This window comes from Poromitra crassiceps, assembly GCF_964638095.1.
Source record: "Poromitra crassiceps genome assembly, chromosome: 4".
In the NCBI taxonomy this organism is placed as follows: Eukaryota; Metazoa; Chordata; class Actinopteri; order Beryciformes; family Melamphaidae; genus Poromitra; species Poromitra crassiceps.
The window spans coordinates 32,602,291-32,626,118 of record NC_139626.1 but is presented as its reverse complement, the minus strand read 5'-3'; the positions used below and the strand labels follow the sequence as shown (position 1 = coordinate 32,626,118).

The 23,828-nt window shown below is 46.9% G+C and overlaps 1 protein-coding gene across 1 annotated transcript; it reads right to left on the bottom strand.

Annotated features, from left to right (window-relative positions):
- Window positions 1–35: 35 nt before the first annotated feature.
- LOC310776008 (proline-rich protein 12-like) lies at window positions 36–21,256 on the bottom strand. Its single transcript, XM_083636147.1, has 15 exons — window positions 20,976–21,256; window positions 18,874–19,031; window positions 18,294–18,455; window positions 13,232–17,964; window positions 11,331–11,561; window positions 10,428–11,112; window positions 9,475–9,944; window positions 9,100–9,216; window positions 8,411–8,544; window positions 5,715–6,658; window positions 4,843–4,962; window positions 3,499–3,596; window positions 2,544–2,675; window positions 1,655–1,750; window positions 36–1,353 (listed from the first exon to the last, which is right to left on the bottom strand). Exons 1-15 carry the CDS (start codon window positions 21,056–21,058, stop codon window positions 1,219–1,221), a joined length of 8,298 nt encoding a protein of 2,765 aa, XP_083492273.1. The 5' UTR covers window positions 21,059–21,256; the 3' UTR covers window positions 36–1,218.
- Window positions 21,257–23,828: the final 2,572 nt, after the last annotated feature.

Here is a 23,828-nt window from a genome sequence, read left to right as displayed (position 1 = left end):
CACACAGAGAGAAACGAAACAAAAATTGTTCTTTGCTGATTTTATTTGTTTCTCAAATACAGGGGAGTTAATGTACAGGACAAAGAATTTCGTCAAGAACTGTACAATATTTACACAAAGACTTTCTTTTTTTCCTTTTTTTATGGAAAATTAGATTGTTTCCAAAATAAGTCATAGTATGCACAAACATCAAAATGATAAAAATGAAATGACTATTTCCTCTTTAAATATTACTTATTTATACTCCTTCCCGTATGGGAAATGGATAGTTTATTTACTTCTTTTTCTTTGCACCTGCATGATGTTGATGATTGAACTGAAGCACAACAATGTTAAGTTTCAAATATACTTTGCCATTCTCTTCTTTTTACACCCATACTGTATTTGATACTATATTTCTGTCTCGACTTTTGCTCTTTTGTATAGAGGGGAAGACAAGTTGGATATGTGGGTTACGATTGTATATTTAACCTGTGGAAAATAAAAGGTATTTAAAATGTTAGGGCAGCAACCCAGCGCTTGTGAGAGTTTAAGTTAAAAACCTCCTCATATAAATAATAAAAATGTGTTTATATATTATCACATCGCTAACTTGGTGCTGCCCCTCACGTAGCACAGAATGAGGGAGAGCGCATTAATTAACACATTTTCAGGTTTCTTTCCGTCCATGTTCACACTGCTCACGGCACACTCTACACGCAGTTTTTAAAAAGCATTCTCACCCTCTTCCACTCTTCAAAAGCCAACAGCGGATGTTAGTCTTTTCAAAAAAATAATTTATGTAAAAACTAAGCGGTAATAGTTTCTCTCGGAACTATTGTCTTCTTGACACACAGTTACATGATGTCAGTGGCTCCTCTTCTGACCTCCCCCTCCCCCGCATGTCTCTTCCATTCAGAAATGGTCAATTCCCCCTTGACTGCCCGCGAGTGACCCCCTCCATCCAGTGGGGGTCGCCCTTCTCACAAAGTAAGACGTTTCTTTATCATAGTCATTGAGCAACAACAAGAGGAGGAGGAGAAAAAGAGGTCAGTGTCTAAGGTCACACGAATAGACTCCTTTAGTGTTCCTTGAGGGCCTGGCAAATTCTTCCTCAGATCTAAAAAGACTTGAAGAGGGTTGGGGGCTGTACAGGAGGGTCAGTCTCTTCCTGTGTTCATGTTTTTTTTGTGTGTGTCCTCTTGCTCCGTCTTTGTCCCTCTCTGGAAGTGGGCCGACTCAAGCCTTGGTGCTGAGAGTGAGCAGCTCGATGTAGGAGCTGAAGAGTGTGTCCAGCCAGCTCTGGTTGGCCATGCACTGCTGCACCACCTCCTCCTGCCCGGGGTCCTCCGCTGCCTGCTCAATGGTGTTGGTCTGGAAAACGGGACGGAAAGAACAGATGTTGGCTAAGCGCTGAGATTCAAACCCGGGTCTCGGGTAGGAAACCAAACCAAACAATGCTGAATTCATATAAACTGGTAAGAATCGATATGCATGGAAACATTTACTAATTATGTGCTAAAAAAACATTCCTGGACGCAATCATCAATTGAGTTTGTAGTGACGCAAGTGCTCCAAAATAAACACGTTTTTTTCCCCCATTTTAACGCACATACAAGATGTTACTTATATAAACTTGTTTAAAATCACCAAAGCACATATTTGTACTGCTTACCTCTTTCTTGCACTGTAAGAAGGTGTGGTATTTGTAGTGATGCAGAGAGTGGTAGAGACTGTAGATCCGATACGTCTCGGATGACAGTTTAAGGTCCTAAAAGAGACGATCACATTAAGATTACCTACACTTACAACAAACCTGACACACAAGCAGGCACCAGAAATACTTATTTCCAAAGGGATTTTTTTTGCCTGGATTTTAGGGGCATTTTCCAAGCGCAACTTTATGGAACTATGGATTTATATATTATGGTTCGAAGTGAGAAGCCATGATCGCCCAAGCATGCAACGCGCAAGGCACCTGACGATTATGGCAAAAGAACAATCGACAATCACTCATTTATTTTAAGACAAACTTTTTTCCATTCTTTCTTTCCTACGATATTGGCTGATTTATTTGTTGTTGATGCAATTGTTTGTGGCGTGGGCATTTTCTCCTGCTCTACACGCGGTGCCAACATTTCCCTCCTGCTTCAGGCTGCGTACTCTGTTGTTTCCTGATCAAAAACACAGAATGTGCTGGAAATAATCACCCGTCTCCCACAAATCCTCTACGGTGGCCCACAGGGGACAGTACGCATTCATGTTTGACAGCTCAACAAATAAAGTGTGAACAGGGTGAAATGCAAAACAGGGCACTCCTAATTATTGGGGGCATGTTTTTCTCTTTACTTTTTTATTTCACAAGCATTTTATTTACTTGCAAGAGCATTTTTGCTCTAAGCCTCCCTTCATTTCTGACTCACACACACACATAGACACACATAGACACACACACACACACACACACACACACACACACACACACACACACACACACACACACACACACACACACACACACACACACACACACACACACACACACACACACACAACCTATATACCTGTGGTTTGGGCAGGGTCTTCTTGACTCTGTTGAGGGTCTTACGGTTGTAAGCATCCCCGCTGAGCCGCACCCTCACCACTCCTGAGTCCAGGGGGTCTACAATGATCTGCGGGTAGGCATGGAGGACCTCCTGCCGGTGAGGAGGAAGTTAGATATACACAGGGTGGAGGTGAGGAGGAAGTTAGATACAGTATACACAGGGTGGAGGTGAGGAGGAAGTTAGATATACACAGGGTGGAGGTGAGGAGGAAGTTAGATATACACAGGGTGGAGGACTACACATATTTGTTGAGTGAGCTGCACTCACTCAAAATATACCTTTGAATCGTTGATTTAGGTTACAAATTATGAATGATTGTAATATTGTTCCGTGTTAATACAGTATTCCCCGCACCACAACTTAGGATACAAATAATCTTTTACAGTGTTTTAAAATAAATTTAGGGATGCACGATATACATCGGCATTCATATCGGTATCGGCCGACGGCCGATGTTAGTCATTTTTTAACACATCGGTCCGATGGTGCAATGTTAATATCGGTTATCGGTAGCAGCCAAAATCTTCACACTGAGAGGAAACAATGTGGTAAATCTATGATTTATAGGCTTTTCCAAATGTTTTGGAAATAAAGAAATCCATTACTTTTTCACATTCGCAGTGTTTACATGTGCTGTTCAGTATGTACAAAATTTGAATATCATAGAAATGTGTTTTTATACAGATCATATGGACATTGGTAAATATCGGTTATCGGCCATAACAGCAATGTTAATATCGGTTAATGGTATCGGCCAAAATGTTCATATCGGTGCAACCCTAAATAAATTGTGGTGCCAATTTAATGAAACAAATGAAAGGAAATAATGTGTAAGCAAAAAGGGACATGGAAATTAAACGATGCTATTTCAATCCCCAGGGACAGAGGAAAAGAAGCTATCAGAGCAGATTACCTGGTGCTGAGAGCTCATGCTGACTCTCCTCAACAGCCTCCTTTTCTGTTCGCTGAGGATGCTGTCAATCTTCCTCATCGGGGGGAGGTACAGCTCATCTGAGGGCCAATCAAGGCAAGGTAAGTTTCATTAGTCATCGTTCATACACCTGTCAATCATTTCAAACCCGGGGGCAGATTCAAAGCAGCTCTTTCTGGCCGCTGATGTAACAGCACTGTCATGGCTTCCCTTCAACCTGTCACACCTTGTTTATCTGCTTCTCTACAAACTCTAAAGCTTAATTTATACTTATTAGAAAGTGTCGCTCAGCACATGGTCGCAGACGAAAAAGAAAGTGTCGCTCATGGTGTTGCACTTATACTTCAGTGAATGTTCGCCTCGGTTCAACGGTCACGTGACACTCGAACGCTATAAGCAGACAGCCAAGAGAAGAGTGGGAACGAAATGCACAGTGAAACCACCTCGGAGGCAAGATGTAACGTACATGGCTGCAGCCGCATATAAACGACACACAACTACACAACTCACCTCCTCTCTCTCTCTCTGGGAAATTGGTCACAATGTTCTTTGTGATTTTCACGAAGTCATACATCAAGGACAGGCTGATAAAAATAACGGGGACACGTTCATTCATTTCAATCGAGTGAAAACCAAAACAAGGAAATCAAGCGCGTGCCGTCTATATAGCCAATCAGACTTGCGCGACACATCGTGACGTAGTCAGCGACACTAGACATTTCACTAGGTAGCAGACACTGCTCGCCGACACTTGAAAGTGTCGACTCAAGTCCTCATTTCTGTCGGCGACCGTTTCAACAGTGTCGGCAGACAAAGCATAAATTGGGCTTAAGACTCGTGTAAATGTGCTCCGTGCGGAATACTCCAGTGATTCACCTGTCATCACCACGACAGTAACTTTGTTTTCTTCCGGCTGGTTGGCTTCATCTGAAACTTACGGCGAGGTTACTGGTGGTGGTGGTGGTGGTGTTCATTGAGTCTGCCGCGACTGCAAATTGTGACTTGAAAACGTTTGAAGATGCCATGGTACATGCCTCACACACAGCTGGCTGACCTAGCCTCCAGTCAGACACTCTCGCACAATGCTGGCTGCTTCTTCTCACTCTGTCATCATCACAACATTCGTTTTCCCACATCAAGAGCACTTACATAAGACTTCAATTGTACACATATGACAAGGACATATGCTAGGAGGCAGTGGACAATATTCCACCAGGAATGTGTGTGTGTGTGTGTGTGTGCGTGTGTGTGTGTGTGTGTGTGTGTGTGTGTGTGTGTGCGTGCGTGCGCGTGTGTGTGTGTGTGTGTGCGCGTGTTTGCTCTTACCGTCTGTGTCCTCCAGGGCCTGGATCATGTCGGGGTCCAGCGCTGTGCTGACCAGCATCTCCACGTAGCTCCTGAACATCTCCCTCATGGCACGGTTGTTCACTCCACCTTTCACTGGCACTGGGTGAGGGAGAGCCAGAGTTTAAAACCATCCAAAATCCAAAAACATGCCTATCTACCGCCCTGCCATAATTAAGTATTATCGTTTTTCTCCTCTCAGTGGAATCATACCGTGATGAGTGATTTGGGGATTTGGGGATATTGTGGTACTTCTGCTGTCTAAATTGATAAATCAAATTTTATTAAAAAAGAAAAAAGAAGAAAAAAGAAAAGAAGAAGAAAAAGGGTATTGAAATAGTTGAACTAAGGAGTATCATTTAAAATTTTCAGTTTTCTTTGGCATCACATTGCCATTCGGTTCAATAGGATGAATTTCATGATAACGTTATATATCAACATTGGGAGAAAGAAATCCATAAGATAATGATGATATCGATTGTAACCATATCAACCAGTCCTACACATGAGTCATGACATGACCCCGCACACTGTCTTTGATTTGATTTCCACACTAGTTGTTCCTCCTCCTCCTCATCATCTCATCTATGCGCTGAAACCACCACCAAAAAGTTGAAATACCCATTCAAGCAGTATAGTTGACTGACTGGCAAAATATGCTGACTGATGCAACATGGTGGAGCCCAGAGAGCCAGTGAGACAACAAGCAGCAGCTTGCTGATTATGGCAGCAGAAGGAGCCAAACTGATGGAAATATGTCAACAAAAGCTCCCAAATTCAACTGAGAAAGAAAACTCCATCGAAAGGACTTCTTTGGCGAAATGCAAAGCGTAAGAAAGAAAATGGAGTCTTACTTTCTTCCTCACTAGCTGCCTCTTCTGACGAGTCCGAGTCGGACGATGAAGGGACTTCCTTCAGCCACTTCTTCCTCTTCTTGGGCGGTGGCTCCGCCTTCACCTTGGCTAGCTTGTTTTTGGGTGGGCGCTCTGCCTTCTCCTTCTTCTCCACCGCTTTCTTCTCCTCCTTCCCTTTCCCTCGTTCTGCAGCACGTTTCTCCACTTTCTCCTGCTGCGGCTGCACTCTCTTCTCCTTCTCTTTCTCCTGCTGCGGCTGCACTCTCTTCTCCTTCTCTTTCTCCTGCTGCGGCTGCACTCTCTTCTCCTTCTCTTTCTCCTGCTGCGGCTGCACTCTCTTCTCCTTCTCTTTCTCCTGCTGCGGCTGCACTTTCTTCTCCTTCTCTTTCTCCTGCTGCGGCTGCACTCTCTTCTCCTTCTCTTTCTCCTGCACTCTCTTCTCCTTCTCTTTCTCCTGCATCGGCTGCACTCTCTTCTCCTTATCTCGCTCCTTCTCCGGCTGCGGCTGCACTCTCTTCTCCTTCTCCGGCTGCGGCTGCACTCTCTTCTCCTTCTCTTTCTCCTTCTCCTGCTGCGGTTGCACTCTCTTCTCTCGCTCCTTCTCTTTCTCTTTCTCCGGCTGCACTCTCTTCTCCTTCTCTCGCTCCTTCTCCCTCTCTTTCTCCTGCTGAGGCTGCACTCTCTTCTCCTTCTCTTTCTCCTTGGCTTTGGCCACAGTGGCTGCGACCTCCTTCTTAGTGGCTGCGACCTCCTTCTTAGTGGCTGCGACCTCCTTCTTAGTGGCTGCGACCTCCCTTTTCTCCCGCTGCTCTTTCACCCGGGTTTTGTCCCTCTGCTCGCGCTGGACGGGTGCCGCCGGCGGAGCCACTCTCTCCTCCTTCTCCACTACTTTCGCTGGCGGCTGGGCAGCAGGAGGGGAGGCCATCCTGGGGAGGTTCTGGCGTCTGTTGCGGAAGAGGAAATGAGTTGTATTTGGAGATGAAAACCCACTTTAAATTAGAGATATTGTAGACACTCTGTGTAAGAAAGATAATATTTAAAAGGCGCATGCTCAAAATCCTCTATACTCTTTAGAATTATGCATGCTAAAACAAATAGAACGAAATCTAGTAGGGGTGTCACGGTACACAAAAGTCACGGTTCGGTACGTACCTCGGTTTCGGGGTCACGGTTCGGTACGAATACGGTACAACGGAGGAAAAAAGCAACAAATCCCAAATTCTGTTTTTTTCCCTTTGAATTTTTCTGAATTCTGTGTACCCTCATTTTACCATCGGAAATAGTGTCTAATAAGAATAAATGTCCACAATTTAAGATCTAGGCCAGTGATACTCAACTTGCGGCCTGCGGGCGCCCGCGATGGAATTGCAACCCATTTTCTTTTTTTTCTTTTTTACAGTGCACCTGAACGCAACATGCAAGATACCCGCTGAATAAGTGTGCACATGTTCATGTCATTCTGGCCAATACTCAACTTCTGTTATAGCATTTCAGTCTGGAATATGGACTATCTTTCAATAATCTATGATTTAGCTGCTAAATTGTCAAATACTGCCATCTGCTCGCTACCCAGGCACTTATGTATGTACTTAACCTAACTAACTATCCGGTGTGCACAACATTGTCAGACTAAACTCCGGCTGACACCCCAAAAACCTACAATCCGCTACAGAAAAATGTATATTGTTTGTTTATTAACTGGCCCCTGGCCTTCTATCATTTCATGTGAAAATGGCCCCCGGGCAAAGCAAGTTGAGTATCCCTGATCTAGGCAATCCACACAAAAAGGTTTTACTCTAGAGCAGCGATTTTCAATGTGTGGGGTACGCCTCCCTCTCAGATGTCTGTATACCAGCTGTTTGACAGGGCAAAGGCATTTCCCCCACTTTAATCTTTATTGTACACAAGTTTGTAAACAGAGTGCATGTGGAGTAGCCTAATACTCCCACCCCTCCCCCGCGGGGTGGGTTTCACTTTCCCAAGTAAGTAGGCTAACGTTATTGGATGCGAGTTTTGTTTACCATAATGATTACGTTCGGTCATCATAATGGATAATTGGAACATGACAAGGAGTCATCCCCTCTTCCTCACCGCATCTTGCTTGTCATCTCACGAGATGTAAGTTGCTTGTTTACAAGTTAACAGCTTCGTCAGTGTTATGTAACGTGTAGCCGCGACGCGCAACTAACGCTATATAGAGGACGTTGCGCGTCGCGGCTACGTAACGTTACATTAGCAAGCTTACCTCATTGGCTTGATGTTGACAGAATTTGCAAAACAGCTTATCGCCTGAGTCATAAGTCATTAGGATACTGCTCTGCACTCGCTGTTTTGACGACGGTTAAGGGGGGGCAGCTGGATGCTTCAATGTTGTTGTGGTTTTGTGAAGTAGCATGGAAGCTACGGCTTGTAAACACGCTGGAGCGACCCCCGGTAATGTTTCCTCTCCACAAAACGTTCCATTCAGTGAACGCCGATTTCTATGGCCCTTGTGTTGTTTTGGTGTGTCTTCTTCTGTGGCGTTTAGGCGCTTTACCACCACCTTCTTCTGGATTTGACGTATTCGTCGTGTAGCTTCACGCACCGAACCGTGACGCCCATACCGTGAATCCACAGGACGAATACACGTACCGTGACACCCCTAAAATCTAGTAAGGCGTCGTTAACTAAATAATATGAGTCTAAGGATGTAGTACCTGAGAGCAGGTGCTGCTCTGCGCCAGGGTCTTCGAGAGCAGACTCTGACATAGTCCTTCTTGTTGACATTCTCCAGAAACTTGACATAGAGCCGCTGGTAACGTCGTTTGGCATCTCCGAAGTAGCCGAGATACTGAGCCAGAAAAAGATTACAGAGAGTTAATTTTGCCCATACAGTATCCCAAGTTTATATGTGCTTCACTTTGAATGCTGTGGGACAATGTGGTATGTAACAATCTATTTTGGTATGTAAGAATCTATTTATGTCTATCTACATATCTACAGTATACTGGTATGTAGCTATGGCTAAAACAACTTCTAACTTCTATCTACCGTATATAACAAAACACCGCCTGTCAGTTTTGTAACAGGTGTGGTTAGAATCTAACCACACCTGGTTAGATTCCCCTGTGGGGGTTCCAGGGGGTGCCCAGCCAAAAAGGGGGTGATTTATTTTGGCCATAATTCCATTCATAAGTAACACACTGACTATTTTGGTCATGGGTTTTATACACGTTCTGTAATAAAACATCTAAAGCAGCAATCTTATTATCATATGGGGGACCGTGGGACAAAATCCTATGAAATAGGGGTCCGTGGTAAAGTTTTTGGTCAGTTTAGGGGTCCTTCATGTGAAACAAATTGAGAACCACTGGGTTAGATTGCTGAGGGCTCAGCGTGAACTCACGTTGCTCGTAGCGCAGAACTGTCTCTGCCCATCTTTGATCTCGGGGCTGAATTTCTGCAGCAGGGCTTTCTGCACCCTCCAGATGGGTGGAGGTTCACGGCCTGTCTGCAGGGCAACCTGTACCCATGCACGTGATCACAAAAATGCGCGCGCGCACACGCACACACACACACACACACACACACACACACACACACACACACACACACACACACACACACTCATATAGGTAAATACATAAACAACTGTGGGTTGGCAGTTGGCTATACATATCAAAAAAATATGTTTGGTCCAAATCTAGCTACACCTTATCATTAACTCTCAGGTACACACACAACGCTTAACGCTATGGACACACATTCACACACACAATACCTTGAGAGTCCGGATGTCTTCTACCCGCACCACAAACTCGTCCCTTTCTCGGAAGATACCCTCCCCACCGCTCTCGCTCTCATCCTCCTCACTCTCTCCAGCAATGGCGGCGTCCTCCTGTTTCTGGGCCAGGTGCAGGGAGGACATCTTAGTGGGCGGGGGTTCTTCCGGAGAGGCAGGGGTCTCCGGAGACGGCTGGGGAGAGTCGTTCTGAACAGAGTCTGGGGGAGCAGGGGAGGTGGGAGGAGGGCTGGAGGATGCGGGGAGGGCATCGGGAGGCGGTGGAGAGGGAGTGGGACTCGGAGGCTGGGACACCTCCTGTTGCTCCTCCTGAGGCGGAGGGAGGGGCGAGGGGAGCGAGAGGGGAGGTAGAGGGGAGTGTGAGGGAGAGGACTCGGAGGATGGGGCAGGGGAGGGAGGGGCAGAGGGAGGCTCAGGTTCTGGCGCTGGAGGAATCTCGGGTAGGGATGCTGGAATGAAAGAGGAGCAAGATTAAAGTTAGTCAATTGACCAACTAGGGCTGCAACTAATGATTATCATCATTGTCAATTAATCTGTCGTTTTTTTTCCTCAATTAATCAATTCGTTGGTCTATTAAATGTCAGACAATTCTATCCCCCCCTCCTAAAAACTATATCCCCCCCTTAAAAACTGACTCAAACAGATTAATCAAAGCGATTAATTTAATAGTTGACAACTAATCGATTAATGGTTGCAGCTCTATTAGCAACATGGCAAAACCACAGAGAATGTTCAACAAGTACATAATTGGAACTATTTTGTTGGATCAAAAATACAGCAATAGCACAAATCAAGGCAACAAAATTATAATTTTTCTATAACTATTTGGAAAGAAGAAGAATTGGGCATGAGATGAATAAGAAAGCTTGGAAAGCCGTTCTAATCAATGCCAGTCCCGTCTCCCAACCTTAACGCCTGTGTGCCAGCCTTACCTTCCAGCTTGGGTGCATCCAGAGTTTCCAACTGCGGCTCTTCTTCTCTCCCCTCCATCTCATCACTCCCTTCATCCCCTCCTCCCATACTCTCCACCTCATTCTCTTCTTCCTTGTTCTCATCCATGTCCCCATCTTCTCGTTGGAGCACGGCAGGTTCGTTGGACTGTGGCTCGGGGGTTTGCATGGAGGTCTGGGGGCTAAGCGTGGGGGGTTGTAGCGTGGGGGTAAGAGGGGCCTGGGTCAGCTGAGGCTGGGGTTGCGGGGGTGAAGGAGGTAGAGGGGGCTGGAGGGTGGCAGGCAGCTGAGGCGTGTCGTACAGAGCTGAAATGGCAGAGGAGATGCTCTTCTGAAGGTCCTGGTTCTTTCCGACGGAGTCCTCCTCATCGGAAGAGAATGAGGGCAAGGTCTCCAGGTTCCTCTTCAGTTCATCTTCTAAGCGCTTGGGGCTGGGGCAGTTGCCCAGGGCCAGGCCCCCGTTCCCTTCACCCTCCCCAAACGGAGGTGGCGGGGGAGGAGGGCCTGGAGACAATGGCCGAAGACCCCCAGATTTACAGGGGGAGGTTTCGCCGTTGCCAGTTTCCATTCCTGGTGGGATCTCTAAGCCTGGAGGTCTCTTCCCTGTCTTGAGGAAGTCCAGGAATGAGGCTACAAAGCCCTTGGAGTCAGAGTCCTTCTCGTCACCCTAGGAGAGAGAGAAAACACAGATGGAGAGATGGAGAAGATACAAGTTATTGTTTACCAACTGTTTCACTCAGTTTACATATGAAGATGCTACCAAAGCAGTGCACTCTAGCACTATCAAAGGATCAATTTTAACCAAATCAAACTAAAGTCAGTGTTTTATATACTGTAGCCTCTCTGCTTTACATAGTAGGGAATATAGTCCTATATAGCCCTTACCCTTCCTTCTAAGCCCTCTTCATCCATCTCATCACTCATCAGCTGGCTCTTCAGCTTGTTCTTGTCCTGATGTCTGCTGTTCTCTGTGCTGCACGGGGGTCCAGGGCTCAGACCAAGTGAGGGGCCCACAGAGCCCACGGAGCCGTCTGACAGAGCGGGGTCCGTGCCAGACAAAGAGTCTGTCCTCAGCAAAGCGTCCGACGAGGACATGGTACCAATCGGTAACTTTATCTAAAATGGAGAAAGTGAGAAAATGAAAATGGACTAATTGTCTGCATGGATGGATTAGATACTTTATACAGGGCTGCCACTCTTTTGTGATTCTCAAGGACTTTTCAAGCCCTTTTCAAGCAATAAAGCAGAGAAAAGAATGGGGGGAAAAAGAAAAGGAAAAACACGTTAAAACTAAAATGTATCCACTGCAGGTTACCTAGGCGACCAGCCACATATTTGAGCTAAGAATGCCCACGAGAGAAGACAACAGCCAATGACACAGCGATCAGCTAATGGCTGTATGCTTGTAGCCTACCGAGTGATACTGTAGACAGGAAGCAAGTAGCCTACCGAGTGATACTGTAGACAGGAAGCAAGTAGCCTACCGAGTGATACTGTAGACAGGAAGCAAGTAGCCTACCGAGTGATACTGTAGACAGGAAGCAAGTAGCCTACTGAGTGATACTGTAGACAGGAAGAAAGTGTATCAAGCTTGGTCCAGTACTACTGATGACATATCATAAAAATGGTATGATAGGTGAATTAGGGCTGGGCGATATGAGCAAAATCTCATATCCCGATATAGGTCATTTCATATCCCGATATCGATATATATCACGATATAGCATATTTTCTGTAAATTTATAGTTTATATCAAATTACCATATGGACATTTATTTATGTAGCGGTTAAACCAGTTAAAATTTTGTCGATGTCAAATCCCACAAAGGATACATGCATTCAGAATACAGATAAGCATGGCTATTCTATACAACACAAACAAATGTATAATTAGTTGCAGGGCAGTAGAATGAAACACAAACTGAACCACACCACCAGCTCAATTTTCAAAAATTACATTAGAGCAAAACGGGTAGAATAAGTTATTTATAGTTCAGTCCAGTTCTCTCTGTTTGTTTATAAAGGAACAAAAATGCTCCACTTCGGGATTTCCATGTTACCAGTTCAGTTCACTCAACAAAAATACTCTACAATGGGATTTCCCGGCTATCCAACACAACTCTCACCCAAGGAAGCTAAAGCTAGCTTTAGCAAGCTAGACGTTTGGTTATTGGCTCCTCAATGGATTTCCTTGAGAGGACGAGGAGATGTTTTGCCAGGTTTAATGTTACGAGGACAGACGCAAATATGGATCAAACGCGTACTTAACACAGCGCAAATGACTGGGTAGACTAAGCGGACGGAGTGGAGGTAGTCCTGCAGTGCCAGCCGTGGAAGCTTGATGACGTCGACGATGGGTCTGACTACGTGAGACTAGAGTGGAGGTAACTTTTCCCTGCTCTTTCTACTCACCGGCTGATTTGTGCCACTCCATAACATTGTTGACAGAGTCTGGTGCATGTGTGGACGTGAATAAAAAAGAAAACAGAATGACGAAAGCACAGCGTCGTCCAAATGGCGGACAATATTGCCGTAAAGAGTGTGATTTGCAACACAACGATATAAACGATAGAGCATCATATGAAACGAAATACATTTTCTATCGTCCAGACAAAATAATATATCGGTGAATTTTGGTATTACAGAGGGCACAAGGCTCAAACTCCACAATTCCCGTAGGCTCCAAGCCCTTTTAAGGGCCTCTTTATAAATCCAAGCACTTTCAAGTACTTTCCAGGCCCGTGGCAACCCTGTGTATAAGTCAATCTAAACAGAATGTCACTCACCTTCAGTGGCGGTATGGGCTCATGGTGCTGCTGTGGTTGCTGCTGCTGTTGATGGAGGTGATGGTGATGCGAGATCTGCTCCTGCTCCTTCCCACTCATTTCCATAAACATGTCCTCCCTCTTTCCTCCTCTCCCTCGGCCTCCGCGGCCCCTGCCCCTCCCACGCCCTTCCACGCTGAACCCTCCACCACCTCCTGCTGCTGCTGCTGCTGCTGCTCCACCCATCTCCCCCATCATCCCACGGGGGGTGTACGGTTCCGGCAGAGGGCGGATGCGAGGCCTACCTCTTGGCCTCGGGGGACCCTCTCTCTTGGGCTTGGTGGGCTTTCGGCCCCTCTTCTTGGGCCCGTCCTGAGGCAGTAGAGAGTGTGAGCCCATGGATGAGTAGCCGGAGGAGTGGTAGAAGTCCAGGTCACCCATTAGAGGACTGAGAGAGCCACTTCCACCTCCTCCTTTCCTGCAGCTGGACACCAGGTCTGGCAGTAGGTCAGGGAGCCTCCGGCTGTTCAGGCGGATGTCAGCCGGCTGGTCAGCTTTATCTTCATCATCTTCAAACTCATATTCTTGGGCATAACTTTTCTTGGGCAGGGTGTTAGGGTCCCGTCGCTCCTTCAAGAGGTGGAAAGAGCTGGACTTGAGGAGCTTCTTGGGACGTGAGGAACAGAAAATGGGAGATTGGAGGCCTCCGGAGCCGGCTCCTGTACCAGCTCCTCCAGGCCCAGAGGTCAGTTTTGCTCCAGAGTTGTTGGGGGCAGCGGTGTTGGAGCCCATAGCCATACCTGGGGCCTGGGACTGAATCAAGCCAAGCTGTTCCGTGTTGACAGTGGAGGGGAGCTCATGGGTTTTAAGGGAGTCAAGATCCAGAGTCATGGTATTGTTGCTGGGTTCTTCCAAACCGTGACAGTACTGCCCATAGCCCTGGTCCCCACCATGGTGGCCCATCATGTCATAGCTACCTCCAGTACCTCCCCCTGCTCCACCTCCACTCTGCCCAGCCTTCATGGAATCCATTCCCTCCTGACCGGCATGGCTTTCGTTCATCTCCTCTTGCCCTGGCCCTGCACCTCCGGCACAACTAGACTTGTAGTCGTCTGCACAGAACATGTCCTCCATTCCTGGAAAGAAGGAGCGGTCCTCATCCTGAAGCAGGGAGTCGGGGAAGCAGATGGACGTTAGGGGCACAAAGCGGTTACTTTGTTGGTTCTGGCCGGCTTTCTCCACCGGGCTGACCGTGTCAAACTGGTGCTGCTCCGAGCGCTGCGGATCCATTTGGCCTTGCTGAGGGGTGAGCTGGGATGAGAGCGGCTGCTGGGGGTCTGGCTGAGGCTGGGCGTGGCCTGAGGCAGAAGGCGGGGCTATGTGGTGCGTGTGTTGCGGTTGCTGCTGCTGAGGGTGTGGCTGGGTGTGAGGGTGGTGAGAATGGGTTTGTTGGTGTTGAGAGTTGGGGTGCTGCTGCTGTGGGTGGTGTTGTGGCAGGTGGTGCATGTGAGAGGGCGTAGACAAGCCCATGTCGGGCTCAGACAGGAAGGAGTGGAGCTCGGAGGCAGAGTGTTGCTGGGAGTGGTGGGTTTGCTGTGGTTGATGGTGGGCGGAGTGCTGCCTCTGCTGCTGCTCCTGCTGTTGCTGTCTGTGGCGCTCGGCACTTCCGCCGCTTCGTCCCCCGCTGCTACCTCCGCCTCGCCGCTCCTCTGCAACCGCTACATCCGTGCTCGAGGTCTGGGAGAGTGAGCGCTCCAGCATGTCCAGGGAGGAGACCACTGAACTTTGTTTCACCTGGCTCTGGTCGTGCTGATGTGGAGGTGGCCCGTGGCTGTAGTGGGCCGCTGCCACCTCCAAAGCCTGGGACTGGAGTTGGAGCTGGAGCTGGGTGGTCTGGGACTGAGGCTGAGCCTGGTGTTTGCTTGAGCCCATTCTCCCACCAGTACCCTCCATTACAGCTTGCTGTTGGCTAATGGAGTGCTGCTGTGGTTGTGGATGAGAGTCCATTTTGTGGTGCTGCTGATGTTGGTGGGAGTCCATCTTCTGGTGCTGCTGATGTGGTTGGTGGGAGTCCATTTTGTGATGCTGTTGATGTTGCCGATGGGAGTCCATCTTGTGGTGCTGTTGTTGATGTTGGTGAGTGTCCATCTTGTGGTGCTGTTGATGAGGCTCCAGCTTGTTGCGGGTGGTGTGGGACAGCACTGACTGGAGCAGGTGTGGTGGCTGATCGTGATCAGTGGGGGAGTCCATGAGGGAAGCGGCAGCTTGAGACTGGGAATGCTGTTGCTGGACCTCTGGAGTTTTCTGCGGATATGGGATTTCAGCGCGTTCTTGAGGTTTCTTTTGGAGCTCCATTTGGGTGTGCGACTGCATCTGAGAGTGTGAGGACACGTGCTGGCTGTGTGAGGAGTGTTGCGAGGCAAGGGAGTGTTGGGTGTATGGGTCACCGCGCCCATAATGGACCACCGAGCCCAGGTTGTCATGGTGATGCAGGTGGGAGTGCACTTGTTCGGCACTGGCTCTCCCTCCACTGCTCCTGCTGCTTCCAACAGATCTGTCATTTCTTTGTTGCTGTTGATGATGATGGTGTTGTTGTTGATGTTGTTGCTGCTGTTGTTTCTTTAGTGACATCTCCAACTGGCTGTCCAAGCCTGAGATGGTCCCCCCAGACCCTGCACTAGCTACTCCAGCATTGGATGTGGCACTGTGGGTACGGATGACACTCTGCAGGTGGTATCTCTCCTCAGATGTCTTGCCCATGTCATACGCCAGCCCTTTGCCTCCATCAGTGGTCGAGGGCACTGACTGGGATTGGGGCTGCTGCTGTTGGGACGTCTGTTGGGGTTGTTGTTGGGCATGGTGAAGGGCAGCCTGGGGGCCGGGACTTGCCTGGGCTTGCAGTAGGTGCTGGATCAAGAAGTCATCGTCATCATCTACTTCCTCTTGGGACCTTTGAGAGCCCACTCCGAGCATGGAATTGTCGGCCTTGGATTTGGAGGAGGTGGAATGATAGGACTGAGGCTGGGAGCTGGGCCCTCTGGTGTCAGGATAGCCCTGTGGCGAGGCCAGGAACGTGGGGGAGAGAACAGAGGAGATGTACTTAGAAGAGCCAGCGCCCCCTGGAGACTGTGTGGGGCAGGCAGGCACTGGGGAATGCAACCCTGGGCGGATGATGCCCGAGTTGCCTGATGGGGAGGGGCTAGAGTCTGGAATATGATAAGACCCTCCTCCACTGCCTCCGCCACCTCTCTCATTGGCCATACTACTCTCACTGGCCATACTCCTTCCTCCTGACCCAGAGTTACCGCCTCCTGTGCTGTTGCTGCTTCCTCCACCAGATGCTCCACTGCCTGACGAGCCACTTGACCTTAAAAGGGCAGGGGAGTGGCCTGGGGCGCCGTAGCCTAGCGAAGGGCTTCCAGCTCCACCCAGTGAGGATGGAAGCGATCCATAGGCAGAGTCAGCTCCATAGACATCCGTGGAGTATGACTGGCTTCGGCTCCCTAGACTCCCGTAACCTTTCCCACCAGTGCCCGAGCTCAGGTCTTGGGCTTGGGGGGAGCTGAAGCCTCCATAGGACTGAGGCAGGTGGGAAGTGGGGGAATATGACTGGGTCTGCTGCTGCTGTGGTGGGGTTTGACCAGTGAGTGCAGTGGTGGGGGTCTTCACTGGGGGCACAGGAGAACCGTAGCCTGAGAGGCAGGACTTGGTTAGAGACTGTGGGGTAGAGGTGGAGGTAGGTGGGGGCTGCTGTTGCTGAGGGGCTGGGGGAGGAGGGGCGGGCTGAGGGGGCGGCTGCTGCCTGGAAGGGGCTGCACTGGAGCTCGAGGTGGGGATGGAGTTGGAAGGATGGGCTCCCGAGGTGGCGGAAGAAGAGGAGGAGGAAGAGGATGTAGAGGAAGCAGAAGGGGGGGTGTGAGGAGTTCTGGAGGATGATGCTGAACTGGCAGAGGAATAGCCACTGCTGGAGCTGCTTTTGGTAGCTTTCCCAGCTGAGGAAGATGAGGAAGAGGGGGTGGAGGAGGAGGAATAGGGGGGCTGGATGATTGGCCGGTACTGCTCAGTGCGAGCGGCGGGCTTGTGGTCAGAGGTAGGGCTCTGGTCACCCAGCGGGCTGCAAGAAAGGCCAGCGTGCCTGTGGTGGGTGGCTATCTGCTGGTACCCTGCCCCTCCACAGCTGAGGTAGTGTTGGAGTGAGTGGGCAGCAGAGGATGAGAGCTGCGACTGGGCCGGCGTGGGCCGTTGGTAGTGCTTGATGACGCTGTCCTGCCGGGGAACGGCCCGCTCCTGAGCGGAGTTGGACTGGGACTGCGACTGGGGCTGGGCTGAGGAGAAGACAGAGGCATTGTACAGCTGGGACGACTGATCCTGGAGCTGTGACGAAAGCAGGTTGAACTGGTGCGACTGCAGGTGCCTAGCCGAGGATGCCTGGGCAGAGGTCGCACCCGTGGGATCCTGGCTGCCCCTGTAGGCGGCCGCAGCAGCGCCCTGCGACGACAGGAGTCTGTCGAAGCCCAGGCTGGACTGGGAGGGAGCCTTGATGTGTAGCAGGGGGTCATGGGGGGAGAGCAGGCCATTGGAAGTGGGGCTAAATGTGGGCGTGTCCTGGAGGGAAAGGGAGGCGGTGGGGAACGAGCGGCTGGAGAAGGATGCTGGGTGCTGATAGGCTGAGAGGGCTGAGGAGGAGGGGAAGGAGCCAGAGCCGGGAAGGGCTCCTGAGATGAAGAGCTCAGCAGGAGCAGGGGTGTGCATCGCTGTTAGGAAAAAGAAGACAAACAGCAATATTACCCAGCATCCATCAGTTTATCCAATTAAGATGAAAACCATCAAGAACCAGAATGTTTTCATTTGTTAATAGCCCCTCCTTCCTTGTGATATCAATGAGTCAAACTCATTGATAAAACTGACAACATGTTTAAATTTGATATGAAAATACATTTATTCCAAATTGGTCAAAACATGTGGAAGCAACAGCAGCAGAATGACAATGTAGTGAAACATGGGAGGCTCGGTGTAAATGTCATATTGACAGTGGGGCCCGTTTGAATGTCAACACATGAGGGAAGAGCCAGCACAAGCCCACCTGTCTGCCAGGACGGCGTGCGGAACTGGGAGAGGAGGGAGGAGGCCGAGGGCGGGGGCTGGGGACCCCGGGACTCCAGGGCTGAGATCAGGTTCATGACAGATGCATCAGGGCCAGAGGGGCTGGCGTGGTGCAGGCCAGTATCAAAGAGCCCCGAGAGACCTTTGGGAACAAGAGATAGAACCATGAAATATCTTTGACTGAGAATGCAAATAATACTAGCAGCCACTTTCACTGTTAATGTGTATCTGATAAGAAAATAAAAAAAGCAAAGGACATCTCGACAGAAAATATTTTTTATTTATTCTAGATGTAATCCGTTGCTGAATTCGCAAAACTGCTTGAGAATTAATTGTATGACTGCGGTCGGAGACTGACTAGGTCACGGATTTAAAACATAATTTACAGGCTTTTCATTTAAATCAAATCAAATCAGGTTTCTAAAACTATGGCTTAAACTCAATACAGCCATGCACATTTTTCAATTACAATCTAGCAGGGCCAGCACGGACAGATACAATCATTCATGGCCCCCGGGCCCCTTATTGTGGCGACATGGAAGGTATGACATTTATCTCACCCAAACTCCGTCCAGCTGCTCCCCAAGCCCCGCCTTGACCAGAGCTCCCTGGGTGGTGATTGGTGGCATAGCCCTGCAGAGGGTGTGGGGTGGCGTAGGCTTGTCGGTGAAGGAGCTCAGACTCGGGGTGGGATGATCTGGAACTCCCATACACAAGACTAAGGAGAAAAGGGGTGTGTGTGTGGAGGGAAGGGGGGGGTTAATTAATCAATTCATTTCAGAGTTCATTTACATAAACCTAATTGGCCCCCAAAACATGACCCTGAGAAAAGATATTCTGGTCCTGGCCTCATTTGTCAAATGCACTTACAAAATAATTTCACTAAATTGTCCCACAATTAATTGCCATTAAAAATCCACACAGATGTTGCAACTCTTAACTCAAAGCTAGTGTCCACCAGTCGGGTTTCTATCTTGCACTTTATACTACTGAACAGTGACCCACCTGAGAAAATCCAAATCCCTGATGAGTAAAACACAAAATAGAATTTAGATCTTTGATATAAGGTTAGAGGAAAATTAATAATTCATTAGCATATCACTGTCCAAATAAAATGTGACAGGATTATACGATTAGACAGTAAAATGTGGGATTCATTTGAATAAGTACATACATACCAAAGTTTATTGTTCACAGACAAGTCTATGAATGCATAAACATTCAGTGTCATGCAAAAATGATGGAATTACTTATTAAAGCATATTATCATAATGAAGTACAAGTCAACATCTACATATTTTACAAAGTGCAAACCGAAACTATGCTAACGTTAGACATATTCAAAGTTGAAAATGAACTAACTGCAGAACTTTGCTTTGCAAGAAAGGCGTTGTGTTGGTTAGGCAGATAACACAGTTAGCACCAGGCTAGCAGTAGCACCGCCGAGCAGCAATGCATAGCAGCTAGAAATGTGGGGACTAGGCCCATGCTGCAAGGCCTTTTTTAACGTGTAAATAAACCGTGTGACCGGTGTGCAGCTGCAAGCAAACTAGAAAAATAGATTTCCTCGTTTATTACCAACGACACTTGACTTATCTGAGGCAAAGTGTCTGCAAACCATTAATTATGTTGATGTGCTAACGTTAACAGCTGGCTGGTGCAAGTCGACGCAATGCAAGACATGCAAACACCAGAAACTAGCCAGATTAGTTTAGCAAAATATCGGTTGCCAAAGGTCATCGTGGCTTTCAAGACATTCTGAGGTGGTATAACATTATTTACAGTATGTGCAGCTAAATACGAGGCGCCGTTGCTTGCCTGCCAAGCCAAGGCCTCCCCTGATGTCCATGTAAATAGCGCTAGTTTACATGCTAAGCTAAAGACCGAGCTACCCTGCACAGTCCAGTCAGGTCGTAGTCGTACTCGTACTCATTTCACCCTAGTATTATTTTTGTTTTCGACAAACAGTAACGTTAATTACACGTCGATTGAATTATGTAAATTAATTAGTTAACAATGAGCCCAAGGAACACGCTTGGGAAAAATACAATAACGTTTTAATTTTGCACAGGACAGGAGGACAGCATCCCCTCCTCCATAAAAATATCTTATTTATCATTATTATTATTATTATTATTATTATTTACGCTAACAATGTAGCAATGTAAAGTGTTTTATAGAATTCAGCCTAACGTTAACCTTACTGGTTGGTATGAATGCTTGTTGCTAATGTGTCACAGGGGATTGCTGTGTAGTGTTTGCTGCGTCTGCACTCTTCGCAGTTTTGTATCAATCATGTGAATTTATCAGGGTCTGTGGCGAGGCCTGTGCAAACCGAACAATAATTCCTATAGATGCTCCAGACATATATGCCCCCCCCCCCCCTCCCTCCACACAAGTCTACCTAGAACCAGGTCTGTCAATCACATTCAATGCATTTCCCCTACCTTTCTCCACCCCGCCCACCCCCACGACACGCACACTGCTCGATCACTGTTTATAATATTATTACTATGCAACTGTTTGGATGACAATGCACGACAAATAATGGAAAGGTGTGAAACAATAGGTGAACCCAATGGTGGCAATTTGTTTACATGGGTCTCAGTGTGCCCTGCTAAGTCTGAGTGATGCATGCACATTGTCTGAATCAAATGCATACCTTGCTTTTGCCGATCTCTCATAACTCCATCCTGCTCCTGCGCCCAAATCACCAAATCCTGTTCCCGGGTAATTTCTATCCATTTATGTGATGCGTGTATAACGAGGACGAAAGCAACGAACAGTCGCAACAGATTAGGGGGAAAATCCCGTCTTCCCCGTTCTCGGTTTAGGCTATTTTCCCCGGTTTCACAAGCAAGTCCTCAGGAGTGGAAAACAGCATATTGAAAGAGAAATGGAGGGGAGGAGGAGAAAGCTGGATGAAAAAAGAGGGGGTCTACGGGGTTATAATCCAACCACCTCCAAAAAAAATCTCTGTCTCTCCTTTTCCTACTCTTTCCCCATCTATCATTTCCACGAATGCAGATTTACTCCAAAATCATGCACGGTCATGATGAAGATGCCACGGATTTGGCCGGTGATGGGCGAATTGCTGATAAACATTTGATTTGAATGCGTACTTTTCGCCGTCTCTCCTCCCCTTTCTTTAGGCTAGTTTTGCTACAATGCTAACACTACAAAGATTGCAATCGATAGGCCACGTTGGTAGCAATCATTCCCCATAGATAAGCAAAGAAATCCCCAATATCATGATTTTTATTTTATCTTTTACATGCAAATCGTTCCCACCCCCCTCCAGAATGGTTGGCTAGCAGATGCTAGCTCTCCGTAACGACGCATCAAAATAAAACAGGGCTGTTATTATTTTCCTAAATGTTCGCTCCCCATGTTTCTTCTCCTTTTAGCCATTCAGTAAAAGCAACGACGAGTTTGCCCCGGGCTGTGAAAATACGGTCACGGTGCAAAAACCGAACGAGGAAGCGTAAAGAAAGCAGGCCGCGTTTTTATATTTTTAGTCATTTTCCTCTGAAGACGCCATTTTTGAAGGCGGCTGGCTGGTCGCTCTCTCTCAGTCCGTCCTCCCTCTCCCTCTCCCTCTCCCTCTCTCTCACCGCCTGTCTGCGGTGACCTCCATTCACCGGCCCCCAGTCTGCCACTCAGTCCCGTAGGCTGGTTAGGAAGCTATCACCGTATTATTACGCTGTTATTAATGTAGACTACATTTTACAAGAACAACAATATTCAACCGTCAGTTCCAACCGACCAATGCGATTGGTCGAGAGACGCATTCTACCAAAATCTAAATAACAGGGCCTAGGGTGAACGACCACATTTTCAAATCACATCCAAATTTTGTGAAACTGCCCTTTCATACTCTCACCAGATTCTTCATTAAATACAAATTTATAATTTAATCAATTAAGAAATGCAAGTTTGTGTCTACAGTATTTTCTTCAGTGGAAATGCCATTGTCCAAAGCAGTAACGTTAGATTCTTGAAACGGCCAGATTGTATTATGTGGACACTATCTAGGCCTAATTGTATTATTTGGACCATTTAGACAACCTGTCTGCCAGCCAGACCCTGCATGTATTTGAATTCAACGCCAGCAGATGGCACACTCAATTTCATGGTCATATAAAACAAGGAGGGATCACTGAGAGAAAGAAAGAAAAATGCTGTTATTATGGTGTTTTGGCGTCCGGCCTGGCCACAGTTTGGGAAAATCCTTGGCTTGAAGATCACATCAGTTATGTCTAGGATATATATATAGGACATATATATATGTATATATATATGTATATGTATATATATATATGTATATATATATGTATATATATATGTATATGTATATATATATATATATATATATATATATATATATATATATATATATATATATATATATATATATATATATATATATATATATATATATATATATATATATATATTATATTTATATTTATTTGTTATACAATTTACACACAGACGCATTTACAGAGCCGATATGGTAGCCTATCTATTGCATTAGAAATGTTAAAAGTGAAGGCATTTGCACTATAGTTACATGATGTAAATATGACTTTGTTTATACGAAGTATTAATTCACATAGGCTGATATTTGTACAGAAATTGGCTTTCAGCATTGTGTTGGTATATGGCTGTTTGTTCCCCTCTAGTGGTGAAAGTAGGGAATGGCTAAAATATTAATTTACCAATGACTACAATATTATAGTATTACAAACATCTTTATGCTCATGTATTACAATTATTTGTATTAATTGTAACATTTCAAGCTATGGCCAAAATCTACATCTTCATTCAAAAATTCCACAAACCTCACCTTAAATGATCACAAAATTATTTTTGATGCAAAAATAATGGGGCACTTATTTAGTTTGCCACCTGGAAAAAGGGTAGCCTAGTATGAGCCCCTATGAATCTCAGTTTTTTTTCAGCCCTCTTTGAATTCCCATAGCGATTGAAGGATTCATTAGGGGCTGGATACCAGGCTAGAAAAAGCATAGGCCTAAATCTTGATACTAATTAATTGATTGCATATACATTTTTCCCTTATTTGGTGTCCTTTGCTTTTTGAGCATCTGTCACATTTGTTTCTTTTTAAATGTCCATAGTAGGACTAGTACATAGTATTTCCATTACTTTGATCAACATGGTCAGTATTCAGTTTGAGAGGCAAGCTGTGTAGGCTACCTGTAAAACTAGTGTGTCATAACACAATTATTTTTTACTGCAGGGAAAACAGCAAAATAGTGTTTGGTCAGCCTTACAAACAACAAACAATGGCGGTTTGTCACCTGGAACTAGGGATGCACCGATATGAAAATTTTGGCCGATGCCGATAACCGATATTAACATTGCTGTTATGGCCGATAACCGATATTTACCGATGTCGATATGATCTGTATAAAACCGCATTTTTATGATCATCACATTTTGTACATACTGAAAAACACATGTTAACACTGAATTTGAAAAAGTTATGCAT

Excerpts from the sequence above, each read along its gene's own strand:
- LOC310776008 (XM_083636147.1), bottom strand. The coding sequence starts at position 21,058 with ATGGATAGAAATTACCCGGGAACAGGATTTGGTGATTTGGGCGCAGGA. Across the intron at positions 17,965-18,293 it reads CACGCCGTCCTGGCAGACAG|CGATGCACACCCCTGCTCCT; the intron begins GTGGGCTTGTGC and ends TTTTCCTAACAG. Across the intron at positions 9,217-9,474 it reads AAGACATCCGGACTCTCAAG|GTTGCCCTGCAGACAGGCCG; the intron begins GTATTGTGTGTG and ends GCATGGGTACAG.